This window comes from Callorhinus ursinus, unplaced genomic scaffold, assembly GCF_003265705.2.
Source record: "Callorhinus ursinus isolate GAN/ISIS: 27379988/994484 unplaced genomic scaffold, GSC_fseal_2.0 scaffold53, whole genome shotgun sequence".
NCBI lineage: Eukaryota > Metazoa > Chordata > Mammalia > Carnivora > Otariidae > Callorhinus > Callorhinus ursinus.
In genome coordinates this window covers 3123489-3143444 of record NW_027397115.1, presented here as the reverse complement: position 1 = coordinate 3143444, position 19956 = coordinate 3123489, and the positions used below count along the sequence as shown (strand labels likewise).

At 44.3% G+C, this 19956-nt stretch overlaps 2 protein-coding genes across 4 annotated transcripts in view; both read left to right on the top strand.

The window, feature by feature from the left end:
* Nucleotides 1-8850, top strand: part of CASS4 (Cas scaffold protein family member 4) — a 35059-nt gene extending 26209 nt beyond the window's left edge. For both annotated transcript variants that reach the window (XM_025853281.2, XM_025853279.2), the window contains 3 exons: nt 689-1999; nt 3269-3346; nt 5399-8850. In XM_025853281.2, the coding sequence (XP_025709066.1) occupies nt 689-1999; nt 3269-3346; nt 5399-5809 (1800 nt within the window). In that variant the 3' untranslated portion in view covers nt 5810-8850. The remainder of the gene's footprint in view (nt 1-688; nt 2000-3268; nt 3347-5398) is intronic.
* A 4572-nt stretch (nt 8851-13422) lies between these two features.
* Nucleotides 13423-19956, top strand: part of RTF2 (replication termination factor 2) — a 38770-nt gene continuing 32236 nt past the window's right edge. Inside the window, exons 1-3 of one of the 2 annotated variants that reach the window (XM_025853301.2) lie at nt 13423-13587; nt 17930-18024; nt 18732-18825. In XM_025853301.2, the coding sequence (XP_025709086.1) occupies nt 13519-13587; nt 17930-18024; nt 18732-18825 (258 nt within the window). In that variant the 5' untranslated portion in view covers nt 13423-13518. The remainder of the gene's footprint in view (nt 13588-17929; nt 18025-18731; nt 18826-19956) is intronic. The other variant, XM_025853300.2, reaches the window with a different exon arrangement.

Below are 19956 nucleotides of genomic sequence, written 5' to 3'. Positions count from 1 at the left end.
CTTCTTCTTCTTCTTCTTCTTCTTCTTCTTCTTCTTCTTCTTCTTCTCCTCCTCCTCCTCCTCCTCCTCCTCCTCCTCCTCCTCCTTCTTCTTCATCTTCTTCTTCTGTACCTCAGAGATATGTTGTGTTAAGGTAGATTTTTATTTGTTGATAGGGGACATGTCTTAATTTGAAAATCTGGAATCCATGTTCATTGTTGAATTGTCACACATTTACAATACATAGACCTGTGCCCAAGTTTTTCGGGGAAGGCCTTAAAAAACAGATGGCATCTCTGAAGTGTTGTGAGGGATGCATAGGCGTTTGTTAGAGGGTAAGGGGCGGGTCAGGAGGGCATGTAGAACAGAAGGACTGGTTTGGGAAAAATGAACTATAGTGGACTAAGGGAGCACTCTGAGTTCAGGGAAAGGTGAACCACTGGGGTGACTGGACCCACAAGGAGGCTGGTGGCTGCCGTGGTGGGGAAGCTTAAAGGTGGGTACAACCAGATGATGAAGGGTCTTCGGTGATTATGGCAATGGGGAGCCACTGAAGGTGCTTGAGGAGGGGAGTGACAATCAGATCTGTAAGAAGCACAGTATCCAGCACTTAGTAGGTCCTCAGTGTAAATGCACCTTTGTCAAATGAGTTGCTCAAACCCTCTTTTTATTGCTACTGACCTGGGCCTTTTTGTGTGGTTCTTCACAGGGGCAGAGTGCTCCCCTGGTGTCAGCAATCACCGTGAGGCAAGGCGGCTACAACACGTTACCGAGCCCCCAGAAATCCGAATGGATTTATGACACACCAGTGTCTCCAGAAAAAGCCAATGGCAGAAATGTATCTTTGAGCAGCTTTGTGGAAGAATCAGAGCCCCACACTCCCCCCAGGTATATGTCCAGCTTCCAGAATCCTCTGAACAGCAAAGCAAGGTCCCTCTATCCACACCTGCATAAAAATGTGCCCATGCAGAAAAAACTCAGCCTTCCAGAAATCCCTTCTTATAAATCCCTGGCACCCAGGGACACATTTCCCTTGGACAAGGGTGCTGGCTACAAGGTGCCTCCAAGCTTTCTGAACCCCCGCGTGGAACAGAAGAACACCAAGCCAAACATTTATGACATCCCTAAAGTGATGCTGAGCGGCCCCCAGGCTGTGAACGAGCTGGCGAGAGTCAACGGGGCCCCGGAGAATGCCCTGGACCACAGCTCCTCATTGTTCTCTGGCCAGGCCCCTTCGCTGTCTCTGGAACCGGACAGGTTGTCCGTTTCCAGTTCTGACAGCAGAGCCAGCGTTGTCTCCTCGTGCTCTTCCTCGTCCATGGAATCCTCTTCTAGCTCCTGCTCGGAGGAGTCAGGAAAGGAGCTCTCCTTGGACCCGGACTTGGCCAGAGAGACAGTAGCGTCTCTGCAGCACAAGGTGGCTGACGCTGTCGCCAGCCTGATGCTCTTCGTCAGCAGGAAGTGGAGGTTCAGAGACTACCTGGAGGCCAACCTCAGCGCCATCCGTAGTGCCGCAGGCCACGTGGAAGAATCTTTGAGAGCATTCCTGGATTTTGCCCGCGGGGTCCGTGGGACTGCCTGTAACCTCAGCGACACTAACCTTCAGGCCAAAATTAGGGACCAGCTACAGACCATCTCCAATTCCTACCAGATCCTGCTTGGAACAAAGGAAAGCCTGGATAGCTGCAATTGGTCCTTGGAAGTCCTTGTGACGGACAAAGTCCAAAACAGCCTGGATGACCTCGAGAGATTTGTCATGGTGGCACGGATGGTCCCAGAAGACATCAAGAGGTTTGCCTCCATTGTCATTGCCAATGGGAAGCTCCTTTTCAAGCAGAACTGTGAAAAGGAAGATACCTTGGAAATGACCCCCAATGCACAGTTGGAGCTTGCAAAATGCATCCAGCCTCCCCAAAGGGAAATTGAATCCTACCAAAGAAGTGCTCCTTTTAATAAACAAAAGGAAAGTGAACATTCCCCTGAGCTCCTAAAGAAAAACGGGACAGTTATCTGCGAACTGGTGAGTTCAGGGTGGTATAATAGAAGGAGGCTTTCAAATTTCATCTGGAGGGGTCGCCCATAAATTAGATGCTAAGAGCCTTCCACTAAGTGTTAGATAGTTCAATAATCGGATATTGAAAGATAATGATCTTTCAATAATTTTTGAGAGACATTGGTTCCAGTTTAAAAAATTAAAATTCATGAAAGTAATGTTCTAGACGAAATCTTATTAAGAAGTAAGATAAACACTTTAATATTAAGGCACTTGGGGATGTCTTCTGGAAACTCCCAGGGGGTTACCTCTAATACTAGGGTTAGGAAGAACTTCGGAAACCTTTCGAAATCTTTCCTTGAGCACTTTTTTTAAATCTCACCCCCCAGTTTCCTTGCATTTTTGAAAGTTGTTGATTTAGTCATTGCCTTTGTGTTTCTTAGAAACAGAAGAGGAAGTGTAAACACTCTTCCAAATTGTGCGTGGTCGTAGCAGCCTCCAGACTGCAGTTACTGTTAGAAATTCTTTGCTGCATGTGTTCAGATGCTGTAGAAAGAGAACCTCTGGTTCAAGGATTGCAAGTGCCAAGAGGCATGGCACGTAACCTGGGGACAACATGACTTGGCCCTTTTAGCCCCAGTCTTGTGTGGTATTCTGTTAAAATGCCTGCTGGTTGGTGTAACAGCTTTCGCACATTCTAGAGAAGCTAGAAACGTGGGTATTTTTCATTCCCTAATTTAAAAATATAGACATAGATATAAAGAGGTATACTATACACAAATATAAATGTATATATACAATTTTTTAAAAACTCATGTGTCCAGAGCGCCTGGGTGGCTCAGTCTGTTAGGCGTCTGCCTTCGGCTCAGGTCGGTCCTGAGATCGAGCCCCGCGTCAGGCTCCCTGCTCAGCAGAGAGCCTGCTTCTCCCTCTCCCTCTGCCTGCCGCTCTGCCTACTTGTGCTCTCTCTCTAGCTCTCTGTCAAATAAATAAAAACCTTTAAAAAATGTTAAAAAAATAAAAAACTCATGTGTCCTTGTATCAAGTCATGTTGGTAGGCAAAATTCAGCCCTGGGTCTTGCAAAGTCTCCTTTGTTGAAAAAAAGGCATCAGCCCTCTGAAACTAATAATGTACTATATGTTAATTAACTGATTTTAAATTAAAAATAAAGCATCCGGAGGCAGAACCATTGACAGAAATATAAAGAGAAATGCTCAAGTTTTAAAGTGGACTTAAATACCTCTGTACAGTGTAAAAACCGTACATTGGTAATTGGAAGGGATTTTATTTTTCAGAAGCTGCCTAACCTAGAAGAGACAGAAAAACCCATCTTGGAAGGAAGGTTGGATGAAAACAAACACTTCGAAGGACAGGTAAGTGATAGGGCTGGCTCTCCCGGCCTTCTGACCCATACACTTTATCACTCGAGATGTCTCCTGCTATGAAGAAGTCGGCATTCTAGCCACGACCCCTTTGGGAGTAGATGTTTTTGGGACAGTTTTTCCTGTTTGCAGTAGAAGGAGCCCCGAACAAGTCCAGTGAACCCCAGTATGTGGAGCACGATTCTTGAACCATTAGTGACATAGTTCTCGGTGGTCTGCCGGTTTATCACGGGTGGGACTGACATGGCCTTTGATGGCATGGACTCACGTTCCCTTTGACATCCTCTTTTGATGCTTCTGATTACAAGAGAAAAACTGTTTTGGTTTGGGGCTTGTGTATCATCAACACCTCTTTGACACTCGATGTTCTTCCTTCTTTTTTAGTCAAAGATGTTATCGTTGTGCTTATTTTTTTGGTTACCTTCTACTTGTGGCAAATGACAATGATTTTCCAGTTACCAATCTGAAGAGTTTCCATTAAACTAATATAAGTAAAACCAGTGGATTCCTTTAAAGACAAAGATGAAGCAAGTCAGGTTAAGAGGGAGGCAAAAAGGGCATAACTTGTGAAGATTGTCTGAATACCTGAAGCCTGGGGATCAGTGAAGCAGATTAACTCCCTGGCTGGGGGTGGGTGGGGGTGGAGGAGGGAAGGACAGAGATGTCTCAGGACATGGACAAGGTCGTTCATCTTCTCAGGGGCGAACTGGAACGAGATCTCTAGGCTAGAAGTCCTAGGTCAGGGAGCCAGCATGGTCAGGTCCTGGGGAGGGCTCCCCTCTGTCTTCTAATTGTGTCCTCTCATGGCAGAGAGCAGAGAAAGAAAATGAGCTCTGACAAGGGCATAATCCCATCATGGGGCCCCACCCAAAGACCTCATCCAATCCCAGGTACCTCCCAAGGGCTCACCTCCTGCTACCTTCACGTAACAGGGTAGAGTTTCAACATACGAAGTTGGGGGCACAAAAGTCAGACCCTCTCACACTGTCTGAGTGCTTCCAGGCTGTGAGTTTTTGAGATCGCAGGTGGATGAGAGAGAGAGCAGTTTAACGAAAAGACTTAAGAATCCAGACTTAGCCGACTCAGCTTAGAGCTCCGGCTCTTCATTTTGCTACATGAATGACCACGGGCAGCCCCTTCACTTCAGAGAACTCCAGTCTCTCCACCTCTCCTAACAAAAGGGCTTTGGGTGTTTACCCGGAGGGGTTGCCACTAAGTTAGATGCCGAGAACCTTTCAACAGTGCCTTGGCTTCGGGAAGACATTGGTTCCACATTTCAGAAAATACAACTCGTGGAAGTAAAATTCTAGATGAAATCTTACTAGCAAGTTGGAGAAATATAATATTAAGGCAGATAGGTCAGCATATCTGGATTTCTTCTAGAAATTTTGGGGGCTCAGGTTTACTGCCGATGTTGGAATTAGAAAGGATTTTTTTTTTAATCCTTTAAAATCTGTTCTTTGAGTAAATTTTAAAATCTCACCATCAAGTTTTCTTTTATTTTTTCAAAGATTTTATTTATCTATTTGTCAGAGAGAGAGAGAGAGAGAGCACAAACTGGGGGAGTGGCAGGCAGAGGAAGAAGCAGGCTCCCCGCTGAGCAGGGAGCCCAATGCAGGCCTTGATCCCAGGACCCTGGGATCATGACCTGAGTGGAAGCAGACGCTTAACTGACTGAGCCACCCAGGTGTCCCTCTTTTATTTTTTTTTAAAGTTATAGATTTAGTCATTGTCAATGTGCTTCTTGGAATGGGCTGCTAATGGTTTGTTGAGAGTATTGAATAAGATTTTATATATTCAACATGTCAGTTATACAGACAACACAATAGGTAAGATTGTATATATAAATACTATAATTTGTATGTAACAGTGTTTTGAAAAGATTAATTTGGTAGGCAGATGGTGCACTGTGGGGCATCCCAAACAAAACTGTATTTTTTTCTTATAAACAGTCTAGAAAATTGAGCAAAACAGGAAACAGGAGACAACCACAGCCTGGTGATCAAATCTGTCTCTTATCAATTGTTTTCTTCCCTTTTCCAGAATCCTAGCTCTCTCATCCCACAGCCTTTGAGTCAGCAGAAGCCCGAGAAGCGATTCCACCTTTCTGAACACTGCCGGCTCTATTTTGGGGCGCTCTTCAAAGCCATCGGTGTATTTAACAGCAGCCTCAGCAACAGGCAGCCCCCCGAGATCTTCATCACGCAGAGCAAGCTGGTCATCATGGTGGGGCAGAAGCTGGTAGACACGCTGTGCAAAGAGACACAGGAGAGAGACGTGCGCAACGAGATTCTCTGTGGCAGCAATCACCTTTGCAGCCTGCTCAAGAACCTCGCGTTGGCCACCAAGCACGCCGTGCTCAAGTACCCCAGCCCTGCAGCCCTGGGGCACCTCCAGGCCGAGGCCCAGAAGCTGGAGCAACACACTCGGCAATTCAGAGGGACGTTGGAATGAGCCTCCTGCCCCCTCTTTCTCCCTCCCTAAGGTTAACCTCTTAGCTTCTGCTTCCTAGCCCCAACCTGTGCAACTCTGTCCTATGGGCAAAGCCAGCCTAGGGATGCACTGATGGGCGGAAGATGGTATTACCAAGTGGTTAAACAACCCCAGGACATTGGCTTATGCCACAGAGAGCCAGGTATTAAGAAAGAACCTTGCTAAGTTTTTTAGCATAGCATGTGGGGTCAGTGTATGAAGCGATGTCATAGAAACCAATTTTATATTGGTTGAATGTATGCCTGCTTTAAATTCATTCATTCAATACTTATTTATTGGGCATCTACTTATGTCAGATTCTAGGTGCTGGGCATATAGCAGTGAAGCAGACAAAGGCCTTGTCCTCAGGGAGCTTACCATCTAGTGGGGAGATAGGCGATAAGTGATGAAGAATTACATACACGATTATGTCAGGTGCTAGGGAGACAGTAAGGGAGGAGAGACTTATTTTCAAGTGATGAATTTCTGTTGCATCTGTTAGCAAATGTGATAAGTTTTTCATTTTGGACTGAATTAATTTTGTGAGATTTGGTACAAATTCTGTATCTGCATCTTATACAACATATATATATGTATATATAACATATGTGTGTGTGTGTATATATATATATATGCAATATATATATTTTTATTTTATCTTAACCGAGCTAAAGATGCATGTTATCTTTACAACATAACATGTTCTGTTGGATTCCTTATTAATTTATTTGTATATAATAGTCGATGTTGATAAATTCAGTATGTTTACTCAGAAAAGGCTTGTACTTCAACAGTCTCAAATCTGTTACCATTTATAAAGTTATGTAAATATAATCATGAATTAAAGCATTCTTTGTAGCAATCCTTTGGAAGAGTTGATGATCCATGTCACCCAGGTTCTGGTGCCAAAGCAAAGCCACCAATGTTTCCTTTTCTTATTCAAATGCTTCCCCCAAAGTGTGCAGGGAGATGCAGTAGACGCCAAGTGCTCATGCACAAAGCGAGTATGGCAAAACCGAAGCCATCACTCATGGTGGCAACCAGAAGGTGTGGTGCAGACAGGATATCCATTGCTGGGCACAGATCTGAAAGTGGTGCAGAGCTCCCCTCAAGACAAACCACCTTCTCTTCCTTTCCTTGCAGCTGGGTCTTCAGCTCATGTTGCTATGGTTACATCATCTTTACTTCACTTCAAGTGAAAGGTCCATGTCTCCTACATACATCTCAACCACTAAACACCTTTGTAGCCTGGAATCAGCAGCCTCAGGCTGGAAGTCATCTGAAATGTCACCAGCCTGCCTGCTACTCGGCACTTAGTAGGCACTTCTAAATGGTTGGCTGTTAGAAAGCTGATTATTTTCACCGAGTTACTCCTAGGGCCTCTAAAGAAAGATCACATCTTTGTGAGGCTTGCTTGGTTCTCTAATTTAGAACAGAGAGGCCACATTCTTTGAACAGCTGTGATCTGTATCGGTTAGGACTCCTTCTGTTGCAAGTGATCAAAAACCATATCCACTCTTTCTTAAGCAATAAAGGAAATTAATTGACTCAAGTATCTTAAAATAACCCAGGGGCAGACTGGGTTCAAGGCCGGCTGGTGTGGGTGCCCAGTTTCTCAGTCCCACTTTCTCTGTGTTAATTCTCATGATTGCAATGTGGCTGCCCCAGGTTATGTCCTTGGTTTGTGGCCAGAAGAGAAGAAAGAGGCTTGATTCTGCTTGGACTAGCTTACAGCAGGTGCCTGCCCCTGAAAGCCCCACAACAAGGAGGGCATGTAGTACCCAGGTTGACCTAGACTTGGGATTCACTCCTCCACACAGGCACATGTGTGCGTGCATGTGCGCACGCGCGCGCGCGCGCACACACACACACACACACACACACACATATACACACACACACTCCCATGTGTCCTGAGAGAGGGAAAGAATAGCCCTGCCAAGAACTATGACATGTCTGAGATCCCCCTACTTTAAATTAACAAGTTAGCCTGCCAATTTCATGGATGTTGCAAGAAGACAGAAGATTCTGGGATCAGAGACTATGTCTCGGGCCCCCAAGACCACGGCTAAGTCCAATGATTCACAAGAAGGAATCCCAAGACGCAGCATTATGTTCGTACTCATGGCTCTGATCTATTACAGTGAAAAGAGGCAGCAAAGGGAAAGGCTCAAAGGTTCAGTACAAAGGAAGTCAGGCTCAGGTGGCCAGGAGTCCTCTCTCCCTGGTCACACGGGACACTTTTAATTCCCTCCGCAACAAATTGTGACAGCACCTGTGAGATGTTGCCAGCCAGGGAAGGTCATGAGAGCCTCCCATCCAGGGTTTCCATGGGGCTGATCATGTAGGCAGCCTGTACAGGGCACATCCCCGAATTCCAGACTCTCGAAGGCAAGCAGGTGTCCAGCATGAACCACATTATTTGCACAAACAGCTTAGGCACGCTGACCCATTCTCATCAATTCTGGGGATGGTGGGAATCTTCCCCCAATCCAGGTTTTTATAAACAACCAAAGGCCAAGCTTGCAAGCCAGCCTTTCCAAGGATATTATTGATGCCTGCTATGTTAACTCTTCCTCCCAGAGGCAAAGGATTTTCCTTACAGCCTTGCAAGCAGCTTATGCTTCATCTTTATATCATTTCCACCTTAACCCAAGTCCCAGGGCAGAGCAAAAGAGGGCGCAGGTGAGGCTATGCACACACTGAGTTTGTGTCAAAGCCAAAGAACTCAGCATAGGCAGCCCCAGTCTTTCCTAATGGTCTCCGCGAAAACCTGACCAAGTCTTGCCTCAGAGTGAGACATTGCCTCCAGTGATACTGGACAGCAAACATACCTGCCTTTCTGCTCTGGAGAGAGACATGATCTCTGTCTTCCCAGGGTGTTTGCTAAAAAACACCTTGAAGAGGTAATTCGGAACAAAATGTCATCAATGCCTCTGCTCAAAGGACATGAAAAAATGCAAAGGCCCCAAGAACTGTGTCCCAGCAGGGGCTCCAACCCAAGTTGGGAATGTTGTTGCAAGAAGGGCAGGGAGGGGTTGGGGGGGGGGGGGATGTTGCAGGGAGGCACCAGGACCTGTTTAGTCCAGCCGGCAAGATGATTTTTGCACCATAGTAATAACAACAGCACGTATTTATTAAGTGATTACTACATTCCAGACCCTGTTCTGATGCTTTAGTTAGTTGTTTTAACTCTTTTGGTCCTTCATATGTGAGAGGCTCTAACAGGTAATCATAGATCCCTATTGCTTTCAGAATACTATAGATGTATGTATGTAGATTGGCAGGTAGATAAACATATATGGAAACATATCTGTCTATATTTTTTTTGTCTCTACATGTATTTTGAGACGAGTTCAAACCAAGGGCCTTTGTTGACAAAGTACAAAACCATTGGGTTGAAAATAATAAAAGCTGCTGTTCTTAGCTAAATGTGTTTCCTTCCTTTTTTTTTTTTGAAAGAGGGCAGTTATGAGATGAGTTTCCTCTAATTCGATAAGATAATTACTTCTGAAAAACATTTAAAAGAAGAATATCGCATTTTTTAACTTTTAGCAATGTTTTGCTAAGTAGTTTTCTTTCGTGCCTAGAATTCTGTGCTGCTTCCTTTCAAGGTAGGAAGAGGAAATGGTGGGTGGTGTGGTGGTGGTAGCAACTTGACCTCAATTAAGTTAAATTTCAGCAGGAGGATGGAAGTGGTGAGGAGCCTAGTTGAGAGATGTTCCAGTGTGACAAGCCCTGGGGAGCTGGGTTTCTAGTTTGGGGACAACTATCCTTTTTTTAAAAAAATAAAACATCTTTTTAAAACTTTATATTCTCCCCAAGGATGCACCCAGGTCTCCAAAGGCTGCCCATTTACAAAAGTTGCCCGTTTGTGTAGGTGATTGGCTAATGTCTTTTTCCTTTCATTCATTCATTAAACAAATATTCAGTGTGCATCTCCTATCTACCTGGCCTCTACTGATCACTAGAGGAACTGCGGGGGATAAATGGAAGCTTCTGCACTTTGCAGCCTTCATTCCAGCTGAGGCGGGTGGGAAACCAGGGCCAAGAAGAGGTGGGGTGAGTAAGGCACTCTCCTTAAAATCAAAATATAAGGGGGCACCCAAAAACTTAATAATCAAGATACATTGTATTTTGATGTAATGTTTTATTTTTTTATTTTTTTAAAGATTTTATTTATTTGAGAGAGAGAATGAGAGAGAGAGAGCACGAGAGGGAAGAGGGTCAGAGGGAGGAGCAGACTCCCCGTTGAGCAGGGAGCCCGATGCGGGACTCGATCCCGGGACTCCAGGATCATGAGATCATGACCCGAGCCGAAGGTAGTCGCTTAACCAACTGAGCCACCCAGGCGCCCTGATGCAGTGTTTTAAAAAATCACAATCATTGCAAAGATGTCCATGTAGAACAAGGTAACAAAATTTAAATTTATAACATGAGGTCAGTGGCGGTAAGTGCAATGAAGAAATTAAATCAAGGTGGGGGTGGTGGGTGGAGGAATGGAGGGAGGGTGATCTTTTGCTGGGAGAGGTCGGGGAAGGAGCTCTGCAGAGACACGGCCCCCTCCCGCCAGGAGCAGACATTGAGTCACTCAAGGGAGACAGCCTAGGAAACAGTGGGAAAAGAGTGTTCCTGGAGAGGGAACCGTGTGGCAAGTACCCAGAAGTGGAAACGAACCTGGAGCTCTCAAGGGAGAGATGGGGTCAGTGTGGCTGGAACCAAGACAGGGAAGGGAAAGTGGGTAACATGATCTGGGATGGGTAGCCAGAGGCCAGTTCACGGAAGGCCTGTGTATTCCTGAGATATGTTTAGCTTCCCTAAAACTGCAAACTAAAAGTAATTTTTTTTTGTCTTGAATTATGTCAGGATTAATTACTTCTAGTTGTCCACTTTATTTGACTTTAACCCTCTTTGGGACATCCTCAGAAGTGTAACCATACATAATGGTTGAGACTCTTGAAGAATCCTAACACACAGTCGTTTGTTGTTGTTTTTTTCATGCTAACTCTTAACATGAGTCACTCTGCCTGTCTGCCTTGTCCAGACAGAATTGTAAACTCCAGCTATGGGAGAGCGCATGGGCAGCACTCACCGGAAATCAAACGCTCAAGGTTCGGAAGGCTGAAACATTTGGGAAAGATTGTAACGGGCAGTAGGAGCACTTAGAGTACTTGTTCTTAGCTTGGGCCTCAGCGGGTGATGCATGAAATACATAGATATGGAAACAGTAGCAAAATTTTCCATGTGTACCACTGCATATTTTTCTGGGGAATAAGTCCAAAGTTTTCATCAAATTCTCTATCAAGTCCAATAACCCCAAAGAGGTTAAGAAATACTGGTTTTGCCAGAGGATGATGGTTTTCTCTTTCCTGGTTTTATTCCTCTCCTGCCCTTTAAATCCACAGTTTGACTGGGGCAAAGTTGTCACCAAAGATCCTTGTAAGGGACGAAGTTGTCACCAAAGATCCTTGTAAGGGAATATCCTGTCTCAGTTCACTCAGCAAAGGCAGTGGAAAGCAACGGCAGCTAATGATGTCAGTGTGTCTACTGTGCCGAGAACAAAATGGCTCAAATCACGGAAAGCCCTGAGTACAGGACCTGATACTCTCAGCCAGCTCTCAACACAAATTAGTTGCTGTTGATGATACTAACTCTACAAAAGCTTAAGCTGTGTATCGTCTGCAGCACACAGTAGCCTAAAAACCAGTATTCTAAATGAGGAAACCAAGGCGGAAGAGGAAAAAAAAAAAAAATTCAGCTGCCCGAGAGCTTCAACATCACCCAGTTGGCCTTGCTGGGCATCACGGCAGCTTTTGGGGAGAGGTTAAAGAACAAGGCATTTGTAGTCACATGGGCCTCATCTGAGAAAGCCTCTCATCTTGTACTCCTTGTACTCACCTGCTGTGGGCCCCTGACCCAAGACTGTACCCCTCAGTCTCAGGTTTCTCATTTGGAAAATGGAAGGCATTATGTCCCCTACCTCCCCTACCTCCTAAATCATGAAGACAGAGGAAACAATGCTCCAAATCTCCCAATGCACAGTCATGGTTTAATAAAGAGTGGTTATTTTTATTTTCATTTCTCCAGATGAACTCGGGGAGGGGAAGACTACGAGTCTCCAGAAAAGAGCATTGGTTTGAGAGTCTGTCTGAAGATCTTTGCATTTATGCTATTTTCTAACTTGATTTTCTGTCCTTTGGGGACAGAGGGGGGAAAACTAATATTGTAACCCAGTCTCAGCTCTCCCTCTTACTAGCTGTGGGACCTTGGGCAAGTCCTTTGATCTTTCCCAGCTTCCATTTCCTTATTTGTAAATGGATTCTCATAGTACTAATCAGTTTTAGGGTCTGCCAAAACTGGACTTGTCACCCTCCTTGAATATGTCAGTACTTCCTTTTTGGTTTATTGAGGAAATGAATATTGAGTGTGCCAAAGGTTCTTCCATGCACTGGGGACACAATGGGGACTAAAGCGAAGTCCCTACCCTCACAGACTTTACAATATCTGTGACTGGTATAAAAATAAATCATAAGGCAATGAGAGACCAACAAATTAAAGGATTTATTTTCTTTTAATTCCCATTAATTGCAGTAACAGATAATCCAATGTTACAATCCGTGAAGTTTTCATGTCCACATATTTTCTGTTCCCAACTGGGGAATATTTTCAGGTTTTGGTTTTTTGTTTTTTTTTTTATGTCTCATTTTGGTCAGCAAGGTGACATCCAATTATGTAGGTCCACCTTACTCGCTGTGGTTAGACTTTCCCCTCATATTTATAATAATTAAAGGAACAACTAGAAATATAGTCAAGAGCATAGAAGCAGACAGCCATGGATTTTAGGAGGGGTTTTGCAAGGGATTTGAGTTCTCGTTACAGACGTAGTACAACCTGTCTCTCGGAAAAGGCAGGTAAACATCAGTGTGGCTTTTATACCTGCCTCTGTTCAGTATACCTGATTTAAAAAAAAAAAAATAAAGGAGTCTGCGAATCAAATACGTGCACATACAGACACCCTGCAACTTTTCCTCTATAGACCGTATGCATGGCAGTGTCAAAATTTCAGGCCTTAGAGAATCTTACTTCCCCCGCCGAATCTCCTATAACACCACTTCACAGGATTTGTTGTGAGTGCTGAAGTCACCGTGGTGCTCCATAAAAAGTCCTCACTTAAAAACCTAATTGTTATCTGAAGTAACAGATGCCATTCACCTGCCTCGTTAATCGCATTAACAAAATGCGGCCCTTTCCCTCGCCGCGCTCAGAGCGCCGGGGATGTGCCAGACCCACAGTCAGACACACTGGGGTGGGACGGGGCCCAAGAACGGGGGGTGCTCTTGAGTCACCCCTGCCCCCGAAGCGCGGCGAGCGATCGCCACGGTGCAGCAGAAACCCTGCACCCACCGTAAGGAGGAAGGAACGGGCCGGGCCGGGAGATGCCGACGCTCCGCCAGCCCCTGTGAGTGCAAGGACTGGCTGGAGCTCCGGCAGCCCTAGCCGCGGGGCCTCGCCCAGCGCCTAGCGACGCTCTCCATGGCAACCGGGGCTTGGCAACGGATCCGCCCCGTGCGTCACGGCGGGCGTGTTGCGTCATCCCGGCGCGCCGGAAGTGACTGCAGCGGTCGCCAGGGACCCCCCCCCCCAAGTGGTCGCTGCGGGATATCGCTGCTGACTCTGACTCCTGGCTGGCGATGGGTTGCGACGGAGGAACAATCCCCAAGAGACATGAACTGGTGAAGGGGCCGAAGAAGGTTGAGAAGGTCAGCGACGTGGGTCCGGTGGGGACCAGCGGTGGGGGGGGGGTCCCCAGGGAGCGAAGGAAGGGCGGGGAGCTAGCGGGGTTCCTGACGCTGCCGTGCTCATTTATCTCATTTGGAGAACTCAGAATTAACAACAATATTAGTATCAGACTTTTATTGAGTGCTTACTGTTGCTACTCACCTGGCAGTACGCTTAATATGCGGTGGCTCGTACAGTTCTCACAACAGCCCTGTGGGCACGTATTGTCATCATCCTCGCTTTTCGGGCATAGACATTGAGGGCCAAGAGGACAAAGTTGCAACCCTAGTAAGTGGCAAGGCCAGGATCTAAAGCTTGTCTGCCGTTAGTAACAATGAAACAAATGGCTGCTGTTTGTTGAGCTTTATACACACTTAACTTCATTTTCTCCGGGAATTCGTCCCAAAGGTTCTCTTATCCACATAAGATCAGGTCTTTCTCTTAAAAAAAACCATCTTACCACCCTGCACACTGCTTTCATGGTTGATTAATGTCAGTCACAGAAAAAGATAAGTTCCCTGTGGCGCAGTCTTCACCTTTTCTCCTCTGCAGCTAGCACAATTCTTGGCACAGTAAAACGGTGAGTAAATGAATGAGTGAATAATTCTTAATTCTCACAGGTAACTGAGAAAAACTGTATGTCATAATTTTCATGCTACTAAACAGGGAAATTGAGTCAGTAACATGACCAAGATCACACAACTGACAAGTAATGAAGCCAGGATTTACAACCACTTATTCAGGAATTCAAAGTTAGCATTGGTGGGCGCCTGGGTGGCTCAGTTGGTTGAGCGACTGCCTTCGGCTCAGGTCATGATCCTGGAGTCCCGGGATCGAGTCCCACATCGGGCTCCCCGCTCAGCGGGGAGTCTGCTTCTCCCTCTGGCCCTCTTCCCTCTCGGGCTCTCTGTCTCTCATTCTCTCTCTCTCAAATAAATAAATAAAATCTTAAAAAAAAAAAGTTAGCATTGGTGATTATTTTTTTAACCCTTTATTGTTTAAATAATCGCTACGCCCATCGTGGGGCTTGAACTCATGACCTCAAGATCAAGAGTCACGTGGTCTACCAGCTAAGCCAGGCGCCCCGCGTTAATTACTTTTTTCCCTAAGATTTTATTTGTTTGCTTGTTTATTTATTTACTTTTAAGATTTTATTTATTTATTTGACAGAGAGAGAGACAGCGGGAGAGGGAACACAAGCAAGGGGAGTGGGAAAGGGAGAAGCAGGCTTCCTGCAGAACAGGGAGCCCGATGGCCGGGGCGGGGGGAGCTGAATCCCAGGGCCCTGAGATCATGACCTGAGCCAAGGCAGACACTTAACGAGTGAGCCACCCAGGCGCCCCGTATTTATTTATTTAACAGAGAGACAGAGAGAGAGTACAAGCAGGGGGAGTGGTAGGCAGAGGGAGAGAGAGAAGCAGACTCCCTGCTGAGCAAGGAGCCCTATCTGGGGCTCGATCCCAGAATCCTGGGATCATGACCCCAGCCGAAGGCAGACTGAGCTACTCAGGCTCCCCAGTAATTATTTTTTAATAACAGAAGGCGTGTAAAGTACCTAATACAGTGCCTGGCACATGTGAATGCTGCATATATTCTCTATTCAGCAGCTAGAAAATCTTTTCAAAAGGTAAATCTCATATATCACTACTATATTTAAAATCCTCCAGCAGCTTTTTGTTATATTCAGAACAAAATCCCACAAGGTCCTGTGTGATCAGACGCCTTGCCCCTCCACCTCATCTTCTACCCCTCTCCCGGTCTTTCATTCTGTTTCAGCCATACAGGCCTTTGTTTCTCAGCCTGGAGTATAATTTCCCCAACCTGATAATGTTCTTCACTGAGATGTTCGTATCATTTGTTTCTTCACTTCATTCAGTTCTTTCCTCAGATGTCATCTGAGTCCACTGTCGCCAAAATACATCTCACTTCCATCGCTCTCTCTCCTCTTTTGCTGCTTTACTTTTCTTTATAGTGCTTATCACTGGTTTCATTTGTTTATTGTCTGTCTTTCTCAGACATGAACAGAGACTGTGTGTCTTACCTTTGTCCACCACACAGTAGACACCTGGTAAATGGGTTGAATTTGAGAATGAATGGACTCTCAAGAGGATGGAGTGTTCCTTCTCATCACACCTACAGATGCGTAGACTAATGCTAAATAGTTAACACTCATGAGAGCTTTTGCCAAAAAGTATTCAGCTAGTTTCATTAACTTGTGGCCAGGGCTGAAGAGGCGTAGCTTAATGAAAAGCTTGGTAAGGTGTCAGAAGGGGATAGAAAAGAAGAAAGGGTGATCTGAGACAACCAGAGTGCTCAGGCAGGATGGATTTTGTTATCCTTATTTATCCAACAAATACTTTATTAAATGCTTATCACAGACACTATTCTAGGCCCTGGGGACACGGCAGTGAACAGAGTTCAGCCTTTGCATTGCTTACGTTTCAAATAGATATATAATAATTTAATATTTTTGATCACTCACATGGTGTGTTTTGTCTGGTAAAACCATTGCTGTAATTTAAGACATTTCCCTGAAGAAAGACCCTGGTTTTTAAAAAAAAAAAAAAAAGGTTTCAGAAGTTTTTTGGGGTTACCAACCCGGGTAAGGATTAGTTTATCACTTTTCTCCCTGTCCCCAGCTATCACAGTTATCTTTTGAATCAGCAAAGGACTATGGGTAAAGCAGGTGAGGGATCCAGAAAGGAGAACCTGGACTTGCTGAACATGGCTTTTTTGACTCTGCAACGGGTGTAGTAAATCCACTTCACTGGTGGCAGGTTTTTCTTGGGGCTTGGCTACATTGTGAATTTTTTTTTTTAAAGATTTTATTTATTTATTTGACAGAGACACAACGAGAGAGGGAACACAAGCAGGGGGAGTGGGAGAGGGAGAAGCAGGCTTCCCACGGAGCAGGGAGCCCGATGCGGGGCTCCATCCCAGCACCCTGGGATCATGACCTGAGCCGAAGGCAGATGCTCAACGACTGAGCCACCCAGGAGCCCCTACATTGTGAATTTTGATAAAAGTTATTTAAGCAACCAGCGTAGAGCTCTTGGATCTGGGGTATGGATAGAACAACAGTTGCAGTCGTGTGGGTTTTGTTTTTATTTTGTTCTATTTGAAATAATAGAAAAGCGGTAGAAAGTAGTGATTAAAAGCATGGTCTCTGGAGCACATGGGTGGCACAGTTGGTTAAGTGTCTGATTCTTGGTTTCAGCTCAGGTCATGATCTCAGGGTCATGGGATCAAGCCCTGCCTTGGCCTCTGCACTCATCGCAGAGTCGGCTTGAGACTCTCCTCCACCATGCCCCTCCCCCTTCTCTGTCAAAAAAATAAAATCTAAAAAAAAAAAAAAAACAACACAAAACTTGGTTTCTGGAGCCAGCCTGCTTGGGTTCTTAGCATCTTCATCTACTTGCTGTGGGACCTTGGGCATGTAACCTAACCTCTTGGTACCTCCATCTCCTCAGTAACAAAGTAAAAATACTAAGTTTTAGGATTTTTATGAGGGCTGAAAGATTAAGTCACAGAAACTGCTTAACACAGCACTTGGCACACAGTAAACAAGCAGTTGTTACTGCAGAAAGTAAATTTAAGGGAATTTTTCCGTATTTTTTTTCCTCTCCCTACTTTCTCCCACTTGTGCCCTCCTATTATCCAGGTTTGGCGTTTTAGGAGGGGAAAATAGTGGGACGTGGAATATTATATAGGTGAAATATCATTTGAGGGCAATAGAAGGTCTTGTGTTTGGATTTGATTTTTATAAAGAATTATATAGTCTTTGTGCTGAACTTAAAAAAAATAACTATTTTCTAAATTCTCAGTCTTTAAATTCAGCTAAAACTTTGGAGCCTTTGCCATTGATAGAAATTAACCTGTATTGCTTATTTTTTCTGTACTGCTTCTCTAACTTACTGTTAAGGTACAAATGCTAGGGGCACCTGGTTGGCTCAGTCGGAAGAGTGACTCTTGATCTCGGGGTCGTGAGTTCAAGTCCCACGTTGAGTGTAGAGGTTACTAAAAAAATAAATAAACTTTAAAAAATAGATACAAATACTAATATTTATATGCAGCTTACATAAGCAATTTAATGACTTGATGTGAACTGTTTTGTTGTACATGTCCTGTTCAGTGGGAACTTGATTTGACATGGTATTAGTTACTTGGACTTTTTAATCCCAGCTTCATGTGTCACTGTCTTTGATTTAAAAGACAAAAATCATCACATGTGGTATAACTAAATAAGCCCTTATAGGTAGAACTGTGGACCATATATCTTTCAGAGGTGAAAGTTAACTGGAAGGATTTTTTTTCTTTTCTTAGGTTGACAAAGATGCTGAATTAGTGGCCCAATGGAACTATTGTACTCTAAGTCAAGAAATATTAAGGCGACCAATAGTTGCCTGTGAACTCGGCAGGTATGGTTCCTTCTACTTAATTGAGATGAGTTTTTATTAACTAATTTTTAAAAGAATTTTAATGTGAAGGAAAAAGAATTTTAATTTGTAAAGGCGGTTCTTGATTCATGAAATGTGAATCATCTTGAACAAGTTTGTGAAGCCTAGGTTGTCATTCCCTGTCTCTGAACATACTTCTGCATTTTTTTAGTCAGTTTGGTTTATTTAATCCATGATCTGAAAATTCAGGGGCCAGTAGGAGCTCAGTTTTAAACATAAATGCATGAAGAAGCTGTGTGGGGTGGTAGGGAATGGTGGGGACTGGAGGAAACTGGAGAGTTCACGTCCTGTCTAAAAGGGTAGGTGCTGCTCATTTCCAGCCAGTTGTTGCAGCTCAAGAATGCGGGCCTAGTGATTCCAGAACTTCTGATTGTTTTCCCCAGGAAAAGTTGAAAATGTACTTTTATATTAATTTTCCCAATTTTTAAGGTCCTGTTCAGATCACATTCAGCCCTCAGACTGCCAGTTTGCAACCCTTGGTTTCAACTAGTTTCTTTCTTTGTATACTGTGGAAATAGTTGAGACAGGATTTAATTTACTTTTTTAATAATGCAGGGCATTCCTGTCATCAGATATAAATGACTTTGGATTGTACTGAATTTCATCTTACTCCTTTGTGTGGAGGTTGATTGTTGATAGAATGTTCTGACTCATCCTTATTGTTGCAGACTTTATAACAAAGATGCCGTCATTGAGTTTCTATTGGACAAATCTTCCGAAAAGGCTCTTGGGAAGGCAGCATCTCACATTAAAAGCATTAAGGTAAGACCAGTGATTCTGAAGTTCTCCAGGGGTCTCAGTGGTTAACGTTTATTTTATAGAATTCAGGTACATTATAGACTGAACTCAGAAATTTGGAATTCTAGTCCCACCCAGCCACCTAATGAAAGTATGATTTGGGGCAGGTCACTTAAAGCTCAAGCCAAGAGTTCCCATGCCTGTCCTTCCTGCCTTATAAATTTGTTATAATTTAATATGTACAAAAGAACTTTGAAAACAATGTGATGTATAAATGTTTGGAGACATCATTTTTGTAGTTAAAACTCAGCTACTTGAAGTTTTGATTTGGAAGACACAGAATTAGAGAATTTTATAAGGTAGATCATTATTAAGTCATTGTATCTCCTGCTAATTAGGTGTTCTGATTGGCAGTTAAAATTCTTTTATAAAATGGAAAAACAAGTTTTTTAGTAAAGGAAGTTGATTGAGAGGACAAAATCTTGCAAATCTGGTCAATGGGAGAAAAATCAGGAAGGGGGTAGAGAATTTGAGGACCATCAACCTTGTCAGACACTTCATCTCACAGGTGAGAATACTCACTATCCATGACTTTTTTTTTTTTAAGATTTGTTTGTTTATTTGAGAGAGACAGAGAGGGAACACAAGCAGGGGGAGTGGGAGAGGGAGAAGAAGGCTTCCCGCCGAGGAGGGAGCCCGATGCGGGGCTCGATCCAGGGTCATGACCTGAGCCAAAGGCAGACCCTTAACAACTGAGCCACCCAGGTGCCCCTCTCCATGACTTTTTGAGGCCACACAGCTAATGAGGCCCCAACCCAGAACCAGAGTCCCTGGCTCTCCGTATAAGGCTTTGGGTTTTTCTCTTCTTTCTTTGTAAATTTTTTATTATATTAGGCCTTTTGTTTGAATTCTTGGAGTGATTACAGGATACAAGATATGTTAATTTCAGGAAAATTAGTAATTTTTTTTTTAATTTATTCATGAAAGTCAGAGAGAGAGAGAGAGAGAGAGGCAGAGGGAGAAGCAGGCTCCCTGCCTAGCAGGGAGCCTGATGCGGGACTCGATCTCAGGACCCTGGGACCATGACCTGAGCTGAAGGCAGACGCTCAACCATCTGAGCCACCCAGGCACCCCAGTAATTTTTTTTTTTTTAAG